Source organism: Rhinichthys klamathensis, unplaced genomic scaffold (genome assembly GCF_029890125.1).
Source record: "Rhinichthys klamathensis goyatoka isolate OS25496 unplaced genomic scaffold, OSU_Roscu_1.1 h1tg000329l_1, whole genome shotgun sequence".
Taxonomy (NCBI): domain Eukaryota; kingdom Metazoa; phylum Chordata; class Actinopteri; order Cypriniformes; family Leuciscidae; genus Rhinichthys; species Rhinichthys klamathensis.
This window is the reverse complement of record NW_026606844.1, coordinates 1339240-1364764: the sequence shown is the minus strand read 5'-3', so window position 1 is coordinate 1364764 and position 25525 is coordinate 1339240. Positions and strand designations below refer to the sequence as shown.

Here is a 25525-nt window from a genome sequence, read left to right as displayed (position 1 = left end):
GCCGGGCATTGAAAATACGGATGAGATTTTAGTGTACAATGCTTGTTCTATACAAAACAGATTGTTTATCTCTAAGGACCTTGAACACTTAGCCAGCCTTGTTAGTATTTCCCAGACAACTGGCAAGTTCACCTGCACGTGTTTAACAGCAAGCTGCTAGTTTCATTACCGGCAGGCAGACTAGTTTTAATTAACCCTCACAGGACAGATATATTGTGTGTCCCTGCTGCTATCAGGATGAGCTCATCTTTTGTACTCTAATTTTTAATGAACCAATAACCAAGATCAGATAATACATAATACACTTAATACATAAGAATATGACCTTGATTATGACCGGTTTATTTATACATCCCTCTTACTGGATTTGGACAGTAAATTGAGCGATTTATAGCTGCAGTGTCTTTTTTAAATTTGTTTAAGGATCTCTTCGGACACAACTGGATGTTTTTATGAGTCAGTCATACATGTCTTAAACTATACCCCAGTCATTTAATTCAGTAGTGGAGAAAAGTCCTGCAAGAGCATAAGGTGATCCATTAACCTCTTATGAAAGCCTTGAGGGATATTGCACTGTCCTCGTCTGCCCCCTCATCTGTTTCTCCCTCGAATGACTTCAGCCACTGAAATATTTATTAACCTAAGTTGAAAGGGGTGCTTCAGTGGGGTCTTAAATTGAACACGGTCTAAAAGTGTTATGTTTGTCAAGCCCTGTAGATTCTAAGAGTCAGAGAAGACGGTGTGTTCTGGGCCTGGAGTTCATTAAAATAAAAATACAAATACTATTTGAATATTCAAATCAGTTAATCAACTCTGCTGTTGCCTTAAAAGAAGTTACACACAATTCTTGTGCTCGATTGAAAAATCTTACTAGAGTAGGAGTACAGAATGAAGGTCAGTTTTTTTTTTTTTTTTTTTTACACAACCTGTGTTGCTTAATCAGCGGGTCATCTGGACCGGCCATGATAGTTGCTAAGATCAGCTTTTTCACATTGTAAGACTATGCTGGCGGCCCTGTTTGTGTATATGCACTTACTACTGTTCAAAAGTTTGGGGTCATTTAAAAATAAAAAATAAACTTTTATTGTACAAGTCATACAAAAGTGACAGTAAATACATTTATATTGGTACAAAAAAAAGATTTATATTTCAAATAAATGCTTTTCTTTTGAACTTTATATTCATCAAATAATAATGAAACAACTGTTTTCAACATTGATAATAATAATAAATGTTTCTTGAGCAGCTAGACTCTGGCGGCTCAAGAAACATTTAATCATGTGACACTGAAAACTGGAGTAATGATGCTGAAAATTTAGCTTTGCCATCACAGGAATAAATTACGTTTTAAAATATATTAAAATAGAAAACAGTTATTTGCTGTAAAAATTCAACCTTGATGAGCAGAAGAGACCTCTTTTACAAACATTTAAAAAAAATATTTCCGACTCCAAACTATTGAATGGTAGTGTACAGTAGCTGCTAAAATGCACGATGTTGGAACAAAGCTGCATTTAATCAAGGAAACCATAAGGAATCACTTTTAGCTAGAATTACCTGAATAATATTTACTCTAGCAATTATGTTTCTGTTGTTTTTACAGGAAAAACCTCTGATGAAGTCTCTTCAGAGGGGTGAAGATCCCCAGTTTGACCAAGTAAGTACAGTTTGCTTTCTGAAACCCCCCCCCCCCCAAACATATTGCACGCGCACGTCCACACGTCTAGTCTGTGGACAGGTGTCCCAGCGGAAAGACAAGAGACAGCTTTTTAGCAGCCCAGCTGTGCCAAAAATTAATCTGACTTTTTGAATTATTAAAATAGATTCATGGATCTGTCTGGCCTTTAAAGCATTTAGAGTGACCTCTGTAAAAGCTTGATGTGGTTTTTGGCTTGTCTGGCTGTCTGGGAATGAACAAGTCAATTTGCATCTCTTATAGATTAGATAAGAGAGTTTTATACCTGAAATTCACGATACATAGGAGACATTGTGTATTCCATCTTGTCTTCAAAACATTTTGTGCAGTGTGTGAGACATTATTTCTCCATAATTTGCACATCATTTCTAGTTATTTTATACAGTGCTCAACAATGTTATTTTATACAGTGCTCAACAATAAGGGTTGTATTTTGACCCAGGGGCAGTGCAAGAGCTTCAGGACAGTCCCTCACTGTATTGAAACACTGTTATATCTTATATTCTTTGATCATATATTTTGCATTGATCGTGTCATTACTTTGCAGAATTTTTTTCTGTCTAGTATCCTGTATATGAAAACTCATCTCTTCCGTGAGCACTTAACATAAAAAAATAAAAAATAAAAAAAACACTTAAATCCTCACTTGTCTGGTTTATGCTACTCTGAGCAATGTTTGAACTTTGTATTTTGAGCACTTCTTGAGTTGTTATTGTCTCTTCACGATGACTCGTTTGGTTAGTCCTCAGATGTAAGTCGCTTTGGATAAAAGCGTCTGCTAAATGACTAAATGTAAATGTAAATGTAAATGTAAATTATAATAACTATATAATTTTTTATTGCATATTTTCTTTGCAATTTCACACACAAAAATGTGATATATACAGTACTAGATACACTGATGAGCTAAAACATTATGACCACTCACAGGTGAAGCGAAAAATGTTCATCATTTCCTAACATTTTCTGAGTAGGTTAGATTGTTAGTGGGCAGGAGTAATGGGCAGGAGTAAAGACCTGAGAGACTTTGGCAAGGGCCGAATTGTTACGGCCAGACAGGTGGGTTAGAGCACCTCTGAAAGGGCAAGCCTTGTGGGTTGCTCCCAGTCAGCAGTGGTGTGATCCTACGGACAGTGTGACAAACCACAAATCGGTGACGGGGGTTTGGGTGTCCAAGGCTCATTGATGAACAAGGCCAATGTAGGGTATCCCGTCTGGTCTTAAATTTGACATGTGCCACCTACCTAAATATTGTTGCAGACCAAGTACACCCCTTCATGACAATGGTGTTCCCTGGTGGAAGTGACCTCTTTCAGCAGGATAATGGACCCTGTCACACAGCACACATTGTTCAGAAATGGTTAGAGGAACATGGTGAAGAGTTCAAGGTGTTGCCTTGGCCTACAAATTCCCCAGATCTCAATCCAGTTGAGCGTCTATGGGATGTGCTTGACCAACAATTCGGATCCACTGCAGCTCCACCTCTCAACCTTACAGGACTTGAAGGATCTGCTGCTAATGTCTTGGTGCCAGATTCCACAGGACACCTTCAGGGCTCTTGTAGAGTCTATGCTTTGGATCGTCGAAGCTGTTTGGTGGCATGCGGTTGGCCAACAGAATATTAGCCAGGTGGTCATTTGGCTCATCTAGAAAGTATATATACTTTTGAGTTGGAGGCCATGTGAGGCAAGTAAAATTCTGAACCAATAGCCAGACTGAGAAAGCAGGACAAAAATCCTTATTGTTGAGCTCATTTGTAAATGAATGACAAAAGTATCTGCAAAATGAATAAATGTACGAAATGTCTAAAAAACAGAATTTTACTTCAGATACCCTTGAGTAAATGCATTGAAAGTCTAGAATGAAAGGGCTTTTTATAGCTGGCTTGGGTGGAGTGTGTGTTCTCTGCCCTGAGTTTGTAAGTTTGTTTCTGTATGCATATATATATATGTGTGTGTGTGTGTGTGTGTGTGTGTGTGTGTTGGAGGCAGGTGAATAGCAGCCTCATTCAGAGCTCACAGGGCTGTGTTTGTACCCATGATCCCTTGGGCTTTTCAGGAGCCTCACTGAGAGGGGATTCTTCTCCCAGGGTTCATCAGGGAATGAAGTGCTTGCTGTGTTCACCCTGAGCCCCTGAAACCGCCCTTTTTCCCTCCCTACCCTATGTGTTGAGTCTTCACCAGGGACCGCCTTTCCTTCCTGCACTTATTACCCCAACTCCCTCCCCTTTTCAGACTTTCTTTGCATCCTACAGTACAGACACATTTAAGACACATACTCACACAAAATCCCCTGCTTTCACCAAGACCACCTCCACACTCAAAATGACTTTCTCCTGAAGATGCACTATAAAATTCATGGCCTATATACAGTACTATGCTCTAGGTATATTTTTAGTTTGTTTATGTGGTGATTTAATACATGCTCTCCTTTCATTTTCAGTTGATCAGCACAATGAGTTCTTTGGCCGAGTATTGCCTACCATCTATCTTGCGCACCCTGTTTGACTGGTACAAAAGACAGAACGGAGTTGACGATGAATCCCACGAGTACAGACCGCGTTCAAATACAAAGCCCAAAAAGTGAGTCCTGTTGGTACATATAGATAATGCTGATCATTTAAGCTTGATACAGTATGATATACTTAATTATGCGTAATGCAGTTTAGTAAAAACAAGTCTGCTTCATGCGTATTAAAGACCCATGAATTCAGAATTGGAGTTTTATCCATTAACTTTAGAGCCATTTATATGTTACTCCTGCATACATATACTGTATATGCAGATATTCTTTTTCCATCTCTGGTTATTTAAAATCCCGATAGTTAGACTTATAAAACATTTTTTTTAATAAGAAATTGTCAAAGCTCAGGCTTGTCATGTAGGCTATCTGGCTTTTTATTCTTGGATAAGAATTGTGAAGATATAATTTAATTTTTACATTAAATTAAATAAAGTTTTCTTATTGTGGAAAAAGCATTTTTTGTGATTGACCCGATTTTAGCAATAACAAAGATAACTGATGGATCCTTTATGGTTATACATATGATATGGTACAACTACAGTGCAATGCAAATAGTAAATATAAGATAAAGTGAGAAGTAATAGTAAATAGTTTAGTCAATAAAATAAACAAACAAACAGTATACGGCAAATAAAATAGTAATGAATAGTATAATTATATAATATCATTAGTACATAATATAATAATATAAATATTGATAATAGCATATAGTTTATGTATAATACTATAATAATAGCAATGGAATAAGAAATATCAATTACAGGATATATACAATAAAAATAATAAGTTAAATGGTGACTATGAATAGTACAATCATTTAACAGCATAGCTGTAATAGATTGATAATTGCAAGTGGTATAATATTACAATAATATTAAGAACAGCAAATACAATGTAATATCAATTGCAGAATAATATAGACAATATGAAAAATAGGAAACATTGATCAAACAATATTGGTCTACATACAGTGAAGAGAATGTATATATAAAGTAATTTATATATTTTAAAATATTCCTACATAGGCTATATAAAATTAAATGTCACAACCTTGTCTCTTTTTGTGAGACCAAAGATCGCCCGTTAGATATTCACAAGACGAATTATATCTCATGTTTAACCACTAGACTAGAGACGTCAGAACCAGCGGCCAATGTCAGAAGCACTAGCCGAGGTAAGGCTGTTCCAGCGGGGTACATGAGCGCTGAGTGCCCGGTGATCGCCTGGATCTCACAACTCCAAAAACGTCAGATCAAATTTTTAAATAGGCGCTATCTTTATAAATAAACCACAGATTTGAGCTTTAAACAACTACATTGACAACTGAAAAGCTATTAAAACTTCATTTTGTGACACAATAACAGTAGTATTTTAAAATTTTGCGGCTTTTCTCCTCTGAACATTACTATTACTAATTATATAATGACCAAATACAACCAGAAACAAATGTTCTGTCTTGCTTGTGAAAGATAATTCCTCAAGACCTGTTTTCAATTGTGTGGCGATTTGTACAGCCCCAAGCAACACACGAAACTCCGCAATATGGCGGCGCCGTTGACGTACGCTCCAGCGGCCAATAGTGTTTTATGTATTTATTATGTCTGTAGGTTTTTGCATGCGTTTATTTCTGTTTCCTGTGATTGAGTTTGTTTCTATGGTTTCTTGTTGATTTGATTATCATGTGCACCTGTCATTCATTTCTTTGATTAGTTAAGTTTTTCTTAAACCCTGTGTTTGTTCATTGTCTGTTCTCGTCTGATTTCTATGCATTATTTTGGTTTCTTTTGGGTTTATAAATGAAGTCGAACTGCTGCATTTAAATCCAGCCTTTTTATTTGACCTTTCTTCAACCCCGCTTTGACAAAATCAAGGTTTCCATAAAAATATTAAGCATCACAACTCAACATTGATAATAATAAGAATTCTTTCTTGAGCAGCAAATTAGCATATTATAATGATTTCTGAATGATTATGTAACACTGAAGATTGAAGTAATGATGCTGAAAATGTAGCTTTGCCATCACAGGAATAAATTACATTTTTAAATATATATAAATAGAAAACAGTTCTATTCAATTGTAATAATATTTCACAATTTAACTTTTTTACTGTATTTTGGTCAGATAAATGCAGCCTGGATGAGCATAAGACTATATAAACTGGGTAACACTTTACTTGAAGGGGTGTGCATAAGACTGACATGACACCTTCATAATCATGACATGACACACGTCATGAATAAGAAGGAGGTTTTATGCATGTTTATGACAACTGCCATTAAGTGTCATTCGCTCAATTATGACATTTTTAATGCAAATATGAAATTGTTTGAGATGTCTTTTTCATGACAACTTGACATAAACCAATACATCATAACCTGTCAGTGTCTTTGTCATGACAACTTGACATTACCAAGACAACATAAATTGTCATAAATCTGTCATAAACATGACATAGGAGATTAATTATCAAACTTAAGAAACTTTAGCTTTATGGGTTAACATTATATTAAACTGTCATGTGGTTGGTTTTGACATTGACTGTCATGAGGCCATTATAACTGTCTAATGAATATTTTTCGTGACCTCAACTACAGTGGTACAAATTGAATTTGTCATTAAAAGGTTATAATGGCCTCATGACAGCCAATGTCAAAACTAACTACCTGACAGTTTAATGTAATGTTAACCCATAAAGCTAAGTGGTTTCTTAAGTTTGATAATTATTCTGCTATGTCATGTTTATGACGTATTTATGACAATTTATGTTGTCTTGGTAATGTCAAGTTGTCATGACAAAGACACTGTTATGACACCTTGACATAAACCAATAGATCATAACCTGTCAAAGACATCTCAAACAATGTCATATTTGCAGTAAAAATGTCATAGTTGAGCGAATGACACTTAATGACAGTTGTCATAAACATGCATAAAACCTCCTTCATATTCATGACTTGTGTCATGTCATGATTATGAAGGTGTCATGTCAGTCTTATGCACACCCCTTCAAGGAAAGTGGTACCATAAACTTTTGAATGGTAGTGTAAATAACCAATTCATAGGGCCTTTAATGAATGTGAAAAGAGAGCAATGAGACAGCAATACAATGTTGTCACTTGGCCTGATAAGTTCTGTCGTAACTGGATGATTTGACACAATCATGCCAAAATAGCCCAGTGACATCAGACAGACAACTGGGTGTTGATGCTTCTGTGACTTCTGCTTCCTGTAGCTGGAGTGCAAAACTCCATTTCATCATTGACAAATGATACTTTAGTCTGTGAATGTGTGAGAGGGTGGGAGCAAAATTGGCTTACATGATCTGTTTACATTCTCTCTCTCTCTCTCTCTCTCTCTCTCTCTCTCTCTCTCTCTCTCTCTCTCTCTCTCTCTCTCTCTCTCTCTCTCTCTCTCTCACTCTCACTCTCACTCTCACTCTCACTCTCACTCTCTCTCTCTCTCTCTCTCTCTCTCTCTCTCTCTCTCTCTCTCTCTCTCTCTCTCTCTCTCTCTCTCTCTCTCTCTCTCTCTCTCTCTCTCTCTCTCTCTCTCTCTCTCTCTCTCTCTCTCTCTCTCTCTTTCCATTTCCCAGTGATGAGCAGCAAAAAGATTATCTGCTCGAGAGGAGAGACCTAGCCATCGACTTCATCTTCTCTCTTGTGCTCATAGAGGTTCTGAAACAGGTAACGTCAAACTGGCACACACACTTTGATTCACATCAAAAAAAGTTTACATGCAAATAACTAACAGACATCAAATATGTTAGAGTGCACAAGTTGTTCTGTCGATCATCACCAAGTATCTATGGTGTTACTGCCCTGCCAGACACCCATACAGAAAATATAAATGAATCTAAATGTTACTATCACAATTGTGAACTGTGTAATGAACACAATCTATGCTATTTATTGTTTGCTTTGACAAATTGTTTGCTAACCCTAACCCAAAATGGCAAATTTAGCAATACAGTAGATTCCACCTTAGAAGAGATTGCATGTACAGTTTACTGGTTATTATACAAAGGTATTTGAAATCAAAGAAAGCCACAATGGACCAATCAGAATCAGGTATTCCACAGAACCATGTTATTAAATGTGATACTGTTTGTGTTTTTCCCATTTGGCCAGATGCCCCTCCACCCAGTTGTGGATGGTTTGGTTCATGAAGTCATTCATTTGGCTTTTAAGCACTTTAAATATAAAGAGGGGTAAGATACTTTAGAATTCTCTATTGGATACATTTAGTAATATGAATTAATAGAAACCTATACATTTTTACATGTGTTTTATTATGACCAGGTATCATGGTCCCAACACTGCCAACATGCACATCGTAGCTGATCTCTATGCCGAAGTGATTGGAGTTTTAGCACAAGCAAAGTAAGTGCTCGTCAATCCAACAAAGTCAACGTTATTTTTATTTAGCAATGTTGAACTGTGTTTTTTGTAACATGTGAAAAAGCATACTAGGCCTGAAAATCAGCTTTTGTGAGTTTCTAGATCTTCAGAAGAGCATAGCTTTCAAGTGGTCTGGATGCTTAGCATCCTCTGTAGTGTCATTCTCATAATGTGTGCGTTTGTCTACAAAACAACTGTGCCCCTATCGTTGTGGTAGAACAGTTGTTTCTGCATGTCTGTTTTATTTCTGCCTGAGTGAAATATTCTGGGGAACATTGGTCTGTTGGTCCTTGGTTTTTCAGTAGATGTTACCAGGTCTCTGGTTGTGTTATTTGACAGCGCAGGGTCTGATTAATGAGAGGGCAGCGGCAGCAGTGCTATTCGTTTCCAACCACAGTGTACACTCTTACCAAACAACATGGTGAAAATGTCCAGTGAATAATTTATCCATTTATTTTTTTGTTTTGTTTTGTGTTTGTTTTGTTTTTGATATCTACTTTGAGCATGCAATAGTTTAAACAGGATTTCTACAATGGAAAATCTGGAAATATCAGTGAATGTCATTGAAATGAGTAAATCTGAAACGTTTTTTTAAATCTAACATTTAGATATTTGTGAGTGCTTGTGTAGAGTAAAACTTGTGTTGCCCACAAGCCAGTGATTTTATCTGCCAATCTTTCTTTTCTTTTTTCTTGTAGATTTCCTGCTGTTAAAAAGAGGTTCATAAGTGAGCTGAAGGAGCTCCGTCAGAAGGAGCAGAGCCCGTACGTGGTCCAAAGCACCATCAGCCTCATAATGGGTGTGAAGTTCTTCCGGGTGAAGATGTATCCTGTTGAGGAGTTTGAAGCCTCCTTTCAGTTCATGCAGGTACACAGAGAAAATTAAGACATTTGGATAATCTTCCTTTCACAAAGCTAATTTATTTAATTATTTATTAATTTATACTGAAAGCAAACCCTGTGTTTCACGATTCTGTGCTCCTTTCTGTCACAGGAGTGTGCACAGTATTTTCTGGAAGTGAAGGACAAAGACATCAAACACGCTTTGGCTGGACTCTTTGTGGAAATTCTAGTTCCTGTAGCAGCGGTTAGAGAGATATTATTAAGATCTTTCAACATGTCTTATTTACATGCATTTTTCACACCACTCACTCCAGTAATTGTTTTAATAACACACACACACACACGTACGTATGTATGTATATATATTAGGGCTGTGCAAAGATTAATTGCGATTAATCGCATCCAAAATAAAGGTTTGTGTTTACATAATATATTTGTGTGTGCTGTGTATAATTATTTTGTATATATAAATACACACACATGCATATATTTAAGAAAATGTGTTATTCATATATAAAATATTTATATTTTATATATAATATAGATTATGTATTTATATATATATATATATATATATATACAGTATTTACGTGCAAATAATTATTAAATATATACATGCATGCATATGTATTTATATATACAAAATAATTATACACAGCACACACACATATATTATGTAAACACAAACTTTTATTTTGGATGCGATTAATCGCAATTAATCTTTGCACAGCCCTAATATATACATATACATCTATCTGTCTGTCTGTCTGTCTGTCTGTCTGTCTGTCTATCGTGTGTGTGTAAGTCACTCTTTTTTAATCTTTACTTTGCTAGAAATGTCTAAATACATTTTGATCCTCATTATTATTGCCTTTTCGGTCTTTTAATAGGCTGTCAAGAATGAGGTGAATGTTCCTTGTTTAAGGAACTTTGTGGAGAGCTTGTATGAGACCACCTTGGACCTTTCGACAAGAAAGAAACATTCTCTGGTCAGTCTGGTTTTCATAAGCTATAGTATTTCATACTGTTTGAAGGCACTCTGATCATTACGTACCCCTCCCTGGTCTTTTAGGCTTTGTACCCACTGGTAACATGTCTGCTGTGTGTCAGCCAAAAGCAGTTCTTCCTCAACAGATGGCATGTCTTCCTTAACAACTGCCTCTCAAATCTAAAGGTATATATGGGTTCACTGCGTTATAGTTTCTCTTTATTCATTCATTTGTAATTCAACCAGAATGGCAACCAGTATTGCTCACTAAATAAACGTTGTCGTTACAGAGCAAGGACCCTAAAATGGCACGGGTAGCGCTAGAGTCCCTCTACCGACTTCTGTGGGTCTACATGATCCGCATCAAATGCGAGAGCAACACTGCGACGCAGGGGTAAGCACGTCCCTGTTCTGTAGTTACTTGTGTTTTAAAGCCACTACCAAAATCCGAGGGCCCCAGAGTCAAGCTGTGGGTAGGTCTGCAGTAAACTGATTTTACATAATATAGTCCATCTTATGAATGCCAGCTTTCTTGATGGAGTTCAAGAAGGCTGAAAAGAAGTAATAATAATAAAAACAAGTCTGTACCCTGCCCCTCCCATGGCCGCCAGTCCACAGAGCCGGGGGTGTGACCACACCTCTCAGCCCTTTAAGTGGCAGCGAGTAAACAAGCAATCCATTACAGTCGTCGTGCCTCAAGCGGAGGGGTAGAAGACTTGGTAATTACTGACAGTGCTGCCAAAAATGGGTGGAGAAAGGAGAAGGACTAGAAGGGAGGCTGGTGGTCATGGGTGTTGGAACGCCAAAATCCTCCTCTGGGAATCGAAAGCTTGGCAAACTAAACCATATACACACCCTTGTTTGATCTTCAGGGCCAAAAAGGAACAGTGGACAAGTTTAGATGTCTTATGTAGCTAATCCACAATAGATTAATAAGGATTAATATGATAATATGATATATGGTTGATGTTGTTTGGGAAAGGGTGTACAAGCCCTTAGAGGATTTCAATAGCAGAAAAGGAAGTTGTGGTGATAGTTTTTTGACTGACGGCTATTGCTTATGCATAATTTGAAATGAACAATGCATACTATATAAAAGTACGGTGCCACTTTATATTAGTGTCTTTAAGTACTATGTAATAACATTTAAATTAATCAACTGATATAATGCAATTATTGTGTACATGCATGTTTTTACATTGTACTTACATTGTACATAAAAATACCTGCATGTGATTACAGCTGTATTTAATTTCTGTAATTACAGCTATAATTACATTGTTGACCCTTCCCTTATCCATTAACCCACCCTTAAACCTAACCATACCACCAAAATTGTATTTTAACTTTTGTTGTTTTTCTGTAATTTCTGTAATTACAGCTATAATTGCATTGTTGACCCTTCCTTTATCCATTAACCCACCCTTAAACCTTACCATACCACCAAAATTGTATTTTAACTTCTGTTGACTGTTCACCTCAATAAAAAAAATACTGTATAGCATTTCATTTCTACAGTGGCACATTAATGCACAGCACAACAACATTTAAACAGCAAACAACACAACAGAAACATGCCACAACACTTTAACTCTGGGGGCCGAGAAATGAACGAGAGCATTTTCGTTATGTTGTAGCTTTACATTAACATTGCTTTTTTAATTTTTCTTGTGTTGTGCACTACTGAGACTTCTTTCAAAAACATTAGAACATCTTACCGATCCCAAACTTTTGAACAGTAGTGTATATTTAAGGAGGAACAAAGTTTGGCATGATATTAGATATCTAAAGCACGGGAGAGAGAAGTTAGTTCTGGAACCACAAGGATAATAAAAGGCTCAAATGATGCAGAAAAAACGGTCAGCTCATAGTTCTTGCAAGAGGGATGTATTGCATTATAGCAGGTCATAAATATCAGAAACCATGGATTTGAATGCTACATATTAAGAAGCTGTGACTTAGGGGTTTACCAACCACTACAAATAAGCCTAAAGAGGACAAACCTCTCTTAAAAATCTAATTCCACAAGTAGGCCAGGTTCAAGACTGCCACTGTAATGGAATGCTACTTATAACAAGCTATCTGTGTCATTATGCTTTGACCTTGTCCAAAACTTGTTATTGCTGAAGACTGCAATCTTGTCCCCACAGCCGCCTCAACTCTATTGTGACGACCCTGTTCCCTAAAGGATCCCGCAGCGTGGTTCCTAAAGATATGCCTTTCAATATATTTGTTAAAATTGTCCAGTTTATTGCACAGGTATGTCTGCGATTAAATATCAGTCAGATCTAAAACTAAGACCTCAGTGTTAATCTCTTGTTAGCAGTTAAACCATTATACAAGACTTAATTCTCATTTGTTGTGCAAACTGTGCATGCATCTAAGGATAAAGGATTTAGTGTTGTTACCAAAATAAATACACAGTGACAGCTAGATTCCCATCATTATTTGCAACTCTACACATTTTTTGTGTTTCTGATGCAGCATGTGTTAAAATATTTACATTTGTTGCATACTACATCATTGCAAATGCAAGTTGCATTTCCTCTGTCTGATTTATCTTACAGGAAAGACTTGACTTTACAATGAAAGAAGTCATTTTTGACCTACTGTGTGTTGGGAAACCTGCAAAAGCCTTTAGTCTTAATCCAGAGGTAAAGTATTGTTAAATTACAGTAGATGTAGCAGCTTTATCTCAGTGTTATGGCACTCATATCTTGACTTTGTGTATGCCTGTTCTGTAGAGAATGAATATAGGTCTCAGAGCATTCCTGGTCATTGCCGACAAGCTGCAGCAGAAAGATGGCGAGCCTCCCATGCCGAACACGGGGGCCACGCTCCCTTCTGGAAACACACTACGAGTCAAAAAGACGTTCCTGAGCAAACCTCTGACTGAAGATGAGGCTAAAGTCATAGGTGAGTTAATCTGTTCAACTTTTAGAAGAATCATTTCAATAAAATCAAGACTTTTGTCTGTGGAACTGGATAACAAACAGAAGAATAAGTTGCTTGAAATGAAAATACAAAAACATAAAGAAGAGAAAGTCTTCTTAATGATATTGATTGACATTTTCTCATTAAACTCTATTACTATTGAAGAACATGACTGTCTATCACAGTTTTTTTCCCCACTGTTTTTGTCTTTCCAAACACTTAGGAATGTCCCTATATTACCCCCAAGTGCGGAAAGCTTTAGACAATATCCTCAGACATTTGGATAAGGAGGTTGGCCGCTGTATGATGCTGAGTAACGCACAGATGCTGAATAAGGAACCCGAGGATATGATTACGTATGTCACACATGACACTTGTCTATATCCAGTAATGTTTCATCTGGTGCATCTGATACTCTGCACACACCTGTCCAACCCATCAGTCCAACTAATCTTGAGCTTATCAGTGCACTCATTTCTGTTTGAGCTTATGTGACCTCTCTCTATGCTGACAGGGGTGAGAGGAAACCCAAGATTGACCTCTTTAGGACATGCATGGCCGCCATTCCACGCATCCTTCCCGATGGCATGTCCAAGTCTGAGCTCATAGACCTTTTGGCTCGGTGAGTGTATTTGTTCGATGTGTGCATGGGCATGTGAGCAGGAAACATTTGCTTCGACGAATTGCCCGATGGTCAGGTTTTCTAGAGATTCAGTAATGTGATCCCTCCCTGCCCCCAGCTTGAATAGGATGTCCCAGTGCAATCTGAGTCTGGTCTAATCAGACTTAATTCTTCATGTTTAAGCCATTAGGTCAGCCAGCTAGTTCAGGCTTTCTGTGAACTTTCACCACTGGAGCTGCAGTGGCTTCTTCGCTGCAGTGAAAGATCTTGAAAAGTACATAGATTATTTATGAGTCTTAGTGCATGGTACTATTTAGATATGTAGGAGAACATTTCAAAGGGGTCGTCAGATGCAGAATTCACTTTTATATGGTGTTTGCATATAAATGTGTCTTTGCAGTGTGTGGACACAACCACCATATAATGAAAAAAATCCATTCAATAATCTCAATAATCAAGCTGTTTGGATTTTCTGAGCAATAAACCACGACCGCTTACGGACTGTCCCGTATTAGCATATTTCTGCCCTCAGCCATTTGTATACTGTCCACCAATGCAGGTTTCTAAGGCATTCTTGTGTCCACACCCCCCACGGAAGAGAGGGGTGGGGTGAGCAGTTGCTCATTATAATTTAAAGAGGCATGCACCGAAACGGGTCACTGTGAATAGAGCTGTTTTTGAGGAGTTAAAAAGGGTGTTGTTTTACACAACCATTGTAGCCTGGTTAAAACCAGACCATTCTCAGTTGTAACTGAGTTATGGTCTGGCAAAGCGTCATAGACAAATCATTTCCAGAGGGGCGTCACCAACGGACGTCGCGGATAGACCTAAAACCAATCAGAGCGATGAAGGAGATGACGTATGCAGAGCGGTGGAGAAACATCTCCGAGTGTTGTTCTTTGCTCGGTTTTTAACAATAAGGAAACGTTCAAATCGCTTAAAACAGACGCGATAGCTGATTCGAACGAGTGATGTTCGATGGCGGCATCCATCTTTGTAATGTAGGCTACAAAATCTGCTTCAAAATCCCAGCGCTGTCGTCATCATGTAAAGCCCGCCCCAACGTTTCTGATTGGTGCCTCGATTTCGACGGATTGGAAATGGGTTTGAATGAGCTCTTTGCCAGACTAACTTTCAGAGCTAATCTAAATTTGCCGGAAGTTGTCTGGGTTTTCCCAGGCTACAAACATTGAGGAATTTTAACCAAAGTATGTTACAAACTTTACATGAAGACCCTAAAGAATCATACCAGCTTGTGGAAAATGGGCATCTGATGACCCCATTAAAAGTAACATTTTTTTAACACTTTCAGGAAAAATAAAAAAAATAAAATTAACGTTTAAATATATACTGAATAAAAATATATATAGTAAATAGTAATACATTTTTTTATATAAAATTGAATGGATAATTGATATATTTTATTTTATACTTATTATTTTTTCATTTAAAATCTAATGTATTGCATACATTTCTCTATATATATATATATATATATATATATATATATATATATATATAGAATATATATATTGTGCCCTAGCGCTTTGGGTTTTAGAAAAGCGCATTACAAATAAAATCTCAACAACTCCTCCATCACCTTCAGCTTCCTCAGTAAGGCAGTTGTCATCTTGGCTGTGTGTTTGGGGTCGTTATCATGCCGTTCGCCACAGTTTCTGAAGGGAGGGCATCATGTTCTGCTTCATAATGTCACAGTATATGTTGTAATCCATGTTTCCCTCAATGAAGCGCAGCTCCCCAGTACCAGCAGCACTCATGCAGCCCCAGACCATGATGCTTCCACCACCATGCTCGACTGTAGGCAAGACACAGTTTTCTTGGTACTCCTCATCAGGGCTTCGCCACACATGCTGGACACCATCTGAGCCAAACAAGTTTATCTTGTGGTCTCATCAGACCACAGGATGTGGTTCCAGTAATTCATGCTCATGGACACGTTGCTTTCAGCAAACTGTTTGCGGGCTTTCTTCTGAGCCAGCTTCAGAAGAGGCTTCCTTCTGGGACGACGGCCATGCAAACCGACTTGTTTCAGTGTGCGGCGTAAGGTCTGAGCACTAACAAGCTGACCTTCCGCTTCTCCAACCTCTAAAGCAATGCTGGCACGATTATGCGTCTGTTTTTTGAAGCTTCTGCCCCTGGCGCACAGCACGGGGACTCAACTTCTTTGATTGACCCCTGCGAGGCCTGTTCCGAGTGGAACCCATCTTGGAAAACCTCTGTATGACCCTGGCCTGTACTGTAACTCAGTTTCAGGGTGTTACCAATCTTCTTATAGCCTAGGTCAACTTTGTGGAGAGCAACAATTCTAATTCTCAAATCCTTAGAGAGTTCTTTGCCATGAGGTGCCATGTTGAACATCCAGTGGTATGAGATAATTGTACTCAAGGCACAAATTGCTCTAATACAAGATACACAAATTTGTATGATCCTGTCATGCAAACAAAAACATGAACATGATGAATAGGACATGTGACTTTGCATGGTTAAACGACGTACAGCTATTACCACTTAGGGTGTACTCACTTATGTTGCCAGCTATTTTGACAAAAATGGCTGTATGTTGAGTTATGTTCAGAGGACAGTAAATATATACTTCTATACATGCAGCACATTGACTACTCTAAAATCTATCCAAGTTTCATTTCTATGGTATTGTCCCTTGAGAAGATATACTAATGTTTGCTGAAATGTGAGGGGTGTACTTACTTTTGTGAGATACTGTACGGTATACATATATATATATATATATATATATGTGAGACAAATATGGAACATGTTTTGTGATCTTTTTACTGGCAGGTTAACCATCCATATGGATGATGAACTGCGTTTGATAGCCCAGAATTCCCTGCAGAGCCTGCTGGTGGACTTCTCAGACTGGCGAGAGGAAGTGCTCTTGGGCTACTGCAGCTTCCTGCTCCGAGAGGTTCAGGACACACACCAAACCCTGCTGGACTCCTCACTTAAACTACTGCTGCAGTTGCTCACACAGTGGAAACTGGCTCTTCTCAGCACCAGCAAGAGCCTGGACACATCGAAGATCTGCTCCACTGAAGTAAGTGACAAGAAAAAAAAAACTTATTTCAATGTTTTTTTGTTGTTTTTTTGCCTTCAGTGAAGAAAAAATCACAAAAAGATCTCTTTGATATCTCAGGTGTTTCTTCTAGACAGTAATAAAAAAATTAGAGCAATGTGAGGCTTAATATTAATGTAAAATAATATAATAATATAATATAATAAATAAAGCTGTGTATGTGCACTTTAGTTGTTACAGAATAGCTCTGGCTCCAGGCTGCCTGCTGAACGGACCCCTCACTCTACAGTCCTGCATGCTGTTGAGGGTCTCGCTTTAGTGCTGCTGTGCTCCTGCCAGACAGGCACGCGCAAACTAGCCGTGTCCATCCTGCGAGAGGTCCGCCAAATCTTCCTCACCATCGGGCAGACTGAGGTAAGAGCCGCTTGGAGCCTGACTTGATCAGATATAGGCCTTTGAGTATACATCCGCTCATTTTATGGTTGAATATGGTCTACACAGGAAGATGAAAGGCCCATGATAGATGTACTGGACCAGCTGAGCCCAGTGGTGCTCGAGAGCTTTGCCCACGTGGCGGTGGCTGACTCGGTGAGTGCCTCTGTGTTCGGTCCTTTGCAGTTTCACTCACAGGCGAGTCTCGGAGGACATCTACAAAGTGTCTTCTGTTCTGAGTTTATAAGAAAGTCTGTTTTACTTCTCTGAGCTTGGAGTTTAGTTTATTAGGCGGTGGGACTTAGACAAACAATGATTTGTGTAAATTCAGAATCACATAGATACCAGACGCCAGTATTAATCTGGCATGTTAAAGAGCTAAATATAGTGTAAATCCATTTTGTGTTTTGTCTGTAACATCAATAACCTCCAAAAATCCCCCAAATCTTGAGCTCCCTAGTTGCCACTATGATCTCTCCCCTTCCACTTCCCCACAGGCGTCTCTCGCCGCCGGGCAGCAGGCAGACTTGCAGTGGCTGGTGGAGTGGAGCGGATCTCTGCTCGGCAGCCACTATGACGTGCGGAGCCCGTCTCGTGTGTGGATCTTGGCACAGTCTCTGAAGGAACCCTGGGCTCTGTGCCTCTTCAGCCTTCTGAGACAGGAGTACCTACCCAAGCACTGTCCCACAGCGCTCAGTTACGCCTGGCCCTACGCCTTCACCCGCCTGCAGCTCCTCATGCCTTTACTTGAGCCCAGGTGAGGGATGGATGTCCATTTTACCTACATCTATATATCATTGAGAGGTCACTCTGCTGATTGGTCTGCATTGTATCTTTAACTATTGTGACAGTCTAATAGGTTATGTAAGCATTTAAATCTAGTTGACCAGGCTTAAACCTTAAAGTGCAGGAGGTTTTTAAGCATTAACGCTATCTCTATCTTTACGTTTAAGCTCTTAATGGCCTCCCATAGCTACTTTATTATGTTACTCCACTTGCTTAAGTGGTTCTGCCCCTGATAGCAGACTCTGCACAGTACTTTTTCGGTTACTCTTCTACTCTACTACTCTACTCTACTACTATGTTAACTCAACACAATTCATTTTCGTTCATCAAATAATCCTTAAAAATGTATCATGGTTTCCTCAAAAATATTAAGCAGCACAACGGTTGCTTCAACATTGATAATAATAATAATATTAAATGTTTATTGAGCAGCAAATCAGCATATCAGAATCATTTCTGAAGGATCATGTGACACTGAAGACTGGAGTACTGATGCTGAAAATTCAGCTTTGCCATCACAGGAATAAATTACATTTTAAAATATTATATTAAAATAGAAAACAGTTATTTAAAATTGTTATAATATTTCACAATATTACTGTTTTACTGTATTTTTTGATCGAATTAATGCAGCCATGGTGAGACTTCTTTCAAAAACATTGAAAAAAAAATCGTACCGACCAAATGTTGAACAGTAGTATAATTCTATCTGAAGTTTTAACGAGAGTTAATTTGTTCAACAAATATCTAGTTTTTATTTGCATATTGTTTTTAACTTTACATCAGTCAGTTCATTCATTTGAATTCCTTCATCTTTTAGCAACCCAGTTAACGCTAAGAAGACAAGCTCGGCTGGTTCAGCAGACACCTTTGCGTCTCTGTGGAGAAACTATCTGATTCTGTGTTTCGGTGTGGCCAAACCCAGCATCATGAGCTCGGGTCATCTTCGAGCATCCACCCCTGAGATCATCACTCCCAGTACAGACAACAACAACAGCTATGACAACAAGGTGGGTGGGGCGTCTTTAGCATCACGCACCAGTCATGTCTACAGCCATACGCCCCAGTCAGTCATTTAATAACTGGATGGAATCTCTGATTTACGTTTTGTTCATTAGATCCTGGGCACCCCGTCTGTGGCCTGGCTGCTGAAGCAGTTGGTCCCTCTGATGCGTTCAGAAAGCATTGAGATCACAGAATCTTTGGTGCTTGGATTTGGCCGCACAAATTCACTGGTTTTCAGGTACTATGTTGCACATATATAAATATTTAAGATCTCTGATGACATAACTGAACGGTTTTCTCACATTTGGTGAAATCCGAAACCATTGTAGATATTTAGTTGACTCAAGTTCCTACAAGACGCCACTTTCTCATAGTGCCATGACATTACCAGATTGAAGTCCACTCATTGTCATTTTTGATTATTTTATATCACAACATACGGTGTTTTAATGTTTAAATAACCTGTTTTAATGTGTCATGTAAGTCCAGTGTAAGATTTGTAAAGATAAGATGTGAAGAGCAGCATAAATCTGATGTTCACATTCTAGTCATACCTCAGTTGTGCGCTTGTCAGGTTTTTGAATTCTTTGAGTTTGATAAGGCGATGCACAAACACTGTATGCATATAATTTTTACCATGAATGGCCAGGCAAATAAAAAATTTAAATGTCAGTCATAGAACAATGTTCAGTTTTCGGTGTAATTAGAATTGTGCTGGTACATTTTTTTGTTGTTTTATTAATAAGCAAATATTTTAAAAAGCTTTCCTTTTTTTCCATTTTCTCTTGATTTTCACAACACAATTTTGAGATCATCCATAAATCTGAACAAACTATAAATTGTTCCAAAGCAGTAATCAGATGCCATATTACATTAGTTATGTCTGCTTATTTCAATTCTTGGAATCTTAAAAGTATTTTCGGGAAATGGAGCAATTACTGCATTAAACCCTAGAAGCACATTATTGATTCTTCTTTAGCCTTATTGATTTTATATTTGTTATGTCTCGTACAGAGAGCTGATTGAGGAACTGCACCCTTTGATGAAGGAAGCTTTGGAAAGAAGACCTGAGGTCAGTTATATCATTTTTTATGTTGTTTAGTCAGATCAGCTGTTTTTTGCCATAACTTGTTGTATTGTAAATGGCCCGCTCAAGCTATGCATACATGACTTATCTTGCAAAACAAAAAAGTGCAAAAAAATTACCTCAGTGCAGGGTTCCTACGATCACGGAAAACCTTAAAATGTCACAGACTCTAAAAATTTGGATTCCCAGACTTGTAAACGACAAAAATTCTTTTTTTATAGTAAGTTTTCTCGAAAGTTTTTATAGTAAAGTAATTGTTCTAGTAATGTGTCTGCTAGAATAAAAAACGTCGAGAGAGAAGAGATCTGCTGAGACTCCAGCTCCTCAGGATCTTTGAGCTGCTGGCGGATGCCGGTGTCATCAGTGACAGGTGAGAAGGATCTTATTATTATGGATTCTGTTCTCTGGACTCCTCCATTGCGTCTCATTATGAACTCACAGGCTATAAAACATGAAATGATCCCCGCCTCTCTGTCTCTCAGCACTAATGGAGCTCTGGAACGCGATACGTTGGCCCTGGGCGCTCTCTTTCTTGAGTATGTGGACCTGACCCGGATGCTTCTGGAAGCTGAGAATGACAAAGACGTGGAGATTCTTAAAGATATTCGAGCTCACTTCAGCGCCATGGTGGCCAACCTCATACAGTGTGTCCCAGGTGAACAGGAAGCAAAAGATGTCTCACAAACTCAACATACAATTAATGTCAAAGGGAAATCAAAATTTATCCCATACACATTCCTGTTTGTGCTCTCAATTTATCGGTACACGTTTTAATTCATAAATAGTCATAATATTGTTTTTCCTACTTAAAATATTTATTCACCACATTAAGTAATGACATCATACTGGCGGACTTGAAGCTGTATCTCGCTCTGGGAAGTGCTCCACATTTTCTTTGTTTAGGAAATGGAATTCATTGCTAGGTGACGGTGTATTCCTGACGTCTGTCTTGATTTAGACTCCCTAGTGGAGGCACTGCCCAAAATAGCAGTAGATTAGATGGAGAGCCACTTCATGGGCAAATGAAAAGAGTTGTACAATGACCAGCCATTTGCCTATTCTCCCTGAAAAAGCTCAACTAAAACCATTCAGTTTTTAAATAGTTTCAAATTGTTTAGTCATAAAGTGTTTTTTCAAGTGTTCCCTTCTTTTGAGATCTAATCCCTCTCTTCCCCTCTTTTTCTTTTATTTGTATCATAGTGCATCATCGGCGTTTCCTCTTCCCTCAGCAAAGCCTTCGACACCATCTCTTTATCCTTTTTAGCCAATGGGCTGGGCCTTTCAGTATAATGTTCACGCCCCTGGACCGCTATAGTGACCGGAACCATCAGATCACTCGATACCAGTATTGTGCTCTTAAGGTAGTACAGACTAACGCTGAAATAATGTATAATTTTACATTATTTTGATAACCATTTTTATGTTGTCTCAGTGTCCATTGCACAGTATTTCTTTTTAGATGGGTTAAAAAAAGTGCATTATTCATAAATAATATTAAATATTAATATTTATATTATTCAAAACATTTTACCGGTCAAAAGTTTGATCAAAAATACAGTTAATACAGTAATATTGTGAAATATTATAAAATGAAATACAAAATAACTGTTTTAATATATTTTGAAATGTAATTTATTCCTGTGATATCAAAGCTGAATTTTCAGCATCATTACTCCAGTTTTCAGTGTCACATGATCCTTCAGAAATCACTGTAATATGCTGATTCGGTGCTCAAGTAATATTTCTATTTATTATCAAAGTTGAAAACAGCTGCGCTACAAAATATTTTTTGGAAACCGCAATCATTTTTTTTTTTTCAGAATTCTTTGACGAATACTAAAGAACAGCATTTATTTTAAAATAGATTTTTTTTGTAACATTAGAAAAGTCTTTACTGTCACTTTTGATCAATTGGATGCATACTTGTTTAACAGTGTGCAAAAATGTGTATATATGATTCAAAATTTCATTCAAAAAGATTGGGTTTATTAGAAAGGAACATTATCATAATAAATAATAATAATAATAATAATACTTTTAAATAATAAAAATTGCTTGGAAAAATCTGCATGTAAAAGCAATGGAGCAGGATGATGTTTAATCATGGCTCTAATTTAAAACATTGCTTGTGTTGACATATACACCACTAATTTGATCTCTAGAGGTCTACTTATAGCCTAGGATGTGCTGTAGTCATTTACAGCGCAAGACCTGTGGACACATGCCAAAGAGACAAAAGTGGGCCCATTAAGTGACGAATGAGTCCACTTGTGATGACAGTGCATGTGTGCTCTGTTTTGTCTGTGGAAACCTTGTACACATAATGTCGCCTCTGTGCAGATTGACGACGTGTAAACATAGTTCACGTCAGGTTTTTCAGGTAACAGGTTAGGATATCTGGAAAAATGACACCCACCTCTAAAGCTACATTGTTTGTGCGTGTATGTGTAGATTCTTCTTTTGCCGTAAATCCCTTCCCCATAATGGAAATGGGGTGTTGTAAGACGATCATATATAATGTTGTAGCAGTTGTAAAAGGTTTGTAATTTCAAGACCCTGGCGTCATTAAAACATCCAAACATCCAGAACATGATATGAGCCCTTTGAGCCTCTTCACTGTTTCTTTTGAAGTTTTTTTTTTTTGTTCTGTTAGACACGATAGGACGTGATTTCCTCAAAACAGGAAATTCCAAGTTTTTCATGAAAGCTTTGCATGAAAGAATGTTGTTGTTTTTTCTTCCTTTCATAGGCCATGTCGACTGTGCTTTGTTGTGGCCCTGTGTTCGACAACGTAGGGCTCTCTCCTGATGGCTACCTCTATAAGTGGCTGGATAACATCCTTGCCTGTCAGGATCTGCGGGTATGCAGCCAAACACTCCTGACCCACATACGTTCTCACTCGCTGCTTTGGTGTTGATAGCGCTATACCAACACAACCATCTTTAAAATGATTTGTGCCTTTTGACCCAGTGCAAATTTCCTGAGGGACTTTTCATAGGATAAGCCACTGATGTGTCTCTCTCTTTCCCAGCTTGTGAATGAGCAATGTTTTGTTTTCATTGTTCTGCAAATGTTGGTTCTTGACGTGAAAGTCTGGCTTCGAGCCCTGACATTTTTTGTGTTAGAACAAGACGGTACACTACCGGCCAAAAGTTTGGGGTCAAAAAGATGTTTTAAATGTTTTTGAAAGAAGTGTCATGCATACCAAGATTTCCTTTATTTGATCAAAACTACAGGAAAAACTGTAATATTGTGAAATATTACAATTTAAAATAACTGTTCTCTATTTTAATATATTTTAAAGTATATTTTATTCCTGTTATGGCAAAACTTGAATTTTCAGTAGCCATTATTACTCTTTATTACATTCTTCAGTGTCACATGATCTTTCAGAAATCATTCTGATATGCTTATTTAATGCTTAAGAAACATTTCTTATCAATTATTATCAATGTTGAAAACTTAATATTTTTGTGGAAACCATGATATATTAAATTCAGGATTCTTTGATAAATAGATAGTTCAAAGGAACCGCATTTATTTGAAATCAAAATAGTTTTAAACATTATAAATATATTCACTGTCACTTTACTGACCCCAAACATTTGAATAGTTGTGTGTATCATTGGAAACAGTGAACTTGGTGGTTAAATGTGATTATTATTCATGCAATTTCATGCATAATATTAATCATGCAATTTAGGGTATATATATATATATATATATATATATATATATATATATATATATATATATTAGGCCTTTAGTAAATTATATGAAACTCATGACTGGAACTATCCTGAAAAAAATGTAGCTGTTTTTCTTGTTTTCATTGGTATACAGTGGTTTAACTGGTCTTACAGCCTGGATAAGTGCCACATCCCCTCTAAAACCAGCAAACCAGGCCAGTTTGACCCAACTGATTTGGCCAGCTAAGACCAGAAGCAGCTTAGACTGTTTTAAGATGTTTCAACACCAATTATACTGACACACCTTTACATGGAAACATGCTGAAAAATCCTTCTGAAACCTTATGGCAGCTAGTTTTAAATGGTCTTTATCTGGTCGAAGCTGGTCATTAGCCAGTCCAAGTTGGTCTAAGATGGTTTATGTACTAGTCAAACAGTTTGACTACTGTACCAACTAGTGAAGCCAAGGTCAAGCTTAGCACTGGTAAAACATCTTAGCTAAGCTCAGAACCTGTTGGCCACCATGGTCAAGATGGTCAACCAGTCAAAGTAACCTTGTTTCTCCACCAGCTAAGGTGGTTTTGAATCACCAATTACTTCAATAGATAACAAATGTGATCCTCTGATCTGATCCTCCTCAGGTGCATCAGCTGGGCTGTGAGGTGGTGGTTCTTCTGCTGGAACTTAACCCAGATCAGGTGAATTTGTTTAACTGGGCCGTGGACCGATGTTACACCGGCTCCTGCCAGCTGGCCTCTGGTTGCTTCAAAGCCATTGCCACTGTCTGTGGTAGCAGGTATGCTAGTATGCTAATATACATTTTTTCTGTTTAATGCACATTAAACCGTTAAAAAGTTTGAAAAAGGTTTTTGAAAAAGTCTCTTCTGCTCACCAAGGCTGCGTTTATTTGATCAAAAACACAGCACAAATAATAATATTGTGAAATAATATTGCAATTTAAATTTAATCTATAAAGATAACTATTTTCCTGTTTAATGTATTTTAAAATGTAATTTATTCCTGTGATCAAAGCTGAATTTTCAGCATCATTACTGACACATGATCCTTCAGAAATCATTCTAATATACTGATTTGCTGCTCAAGAATAAAGTTTGGTTTCTTCAAATGTTTACTTTTGCCAGATTTCCCACAGCAGATAAAAACCCCGTTCTGTAGAGCTTTGGTGGTGTTCTTTCTCATGATGATTTGTTTCCATATTTAGTGCCAAGACTAAATGTATCTTTGGAATGAAGCCCCTCATTCAGATATTTAGCAAAACCTTTTTGTTTTCCTTCATAGAAACTACTCCAGTGATATCGTGACTCTGCTGAATCTTGTTCTCTTCAAAGCGTCCGACACCAACAGGGAGATCTACGAGATCTCTATGCAATTAATGCAGGTCAGTGCAAGTGCAAGTGCTTAATGCAAGTGTTACAATAATAAATGGTGTGTTTGTGTGCTAATCTG

At 37.7% G+C, this 25525-nt stretch overlaps 1 protein-coding gene across 5 annotated transcripts in view; it reads left to right on the top strand.

The window, feature by feature from the left end:
• Window positions 1–25525, top strand: part of frya (furry homolog a (Drosophila)) — an 83522-nt gene that overhangs the window by 14365 nt on the left and 43632 nt on the right. For all 5 annotated transcript variants that reach the window (XM_056272018.1, XM_056272019.1, XM_056272022.1 and 2 more), the window contains exons 3-30: window positions 1604–1657; window positions 4139–4278; window positions 7814–7904; window positions 8349–8428; window positions 8520–8600; window positions 9317–9485; window positions 9612–9704; window positions 10351–10449; window positions 10533–10634; window positions 10739–10842; window positions 12599–12707; window positions 13016–13102; window positions 13193–13364; window positions 13606–13738; window positions 13897–14004; window positions 16825–17080; window positions 17291–17473; window positions 17561–17647; window positions 17989–18248; window positions 19098–19287; window positions 19396–19520; window positions 20297–20354; window positions 20648–20739; window positions 20852–21024; window positions 21570–21730; window positions 23119–23229; window positions 24700–24854; window positions 25358–25457. In XM_056272018.1, coding sequence (XP_056127993.1) covers window positions 1604–1657; window positions 4139–4278; window positions 7814–7904; window positions 8349–8428; window positions 8520–8600; window positions 9317–9485; window positions 9612–9704; window positions 10351–10449; window positions 10533–10634; window positions 10739–10842; window positions 12599–12707; window positions 13016–13102; window positions 13193–13364; window positions 13606–13738; window positions 13897–14004; window positions 16825–17080; window positions 17291–17473; window positions 17561–17647; window positions 17989–18248; window positions 19098–19287; window positions 19396–19520; window positions 20297–20354; window positions 20648–20739; window positions 20852–21024; window positions 21570–21730; window positions 23119–23229; window positions 24700–24854; window positions 25358–25457 — 3573 coding nt within the window. The remainder of the gene's footprint in view (window positions 1–1603; window positions 1658–4138; window positions 4279–7813; window positions 7905–8348; window positions 8429–8519; window positions 8601–9316; window positions 9486–9611; window positions 9705–10350; window positions 10450–10532; window positions 10635–10738; window positions 10843–12598; window positions 12708–13015; window positions 13103–13192; window positions 13365–13605; window positions 13739–13896; window positions 14005–16824; window positions 17081–17290; window positions 17474–17560; window positions 17648–17988; window positions 18249–19097; window positions 19288–19395; window positions 19521–20296; window positions 20355–20647; window positions 20740–20851; window positions 21025–21569; window positions 21731–23118; window positions 23230–24699; window positions 24855–25357; window positions 25458–25525) is intronic.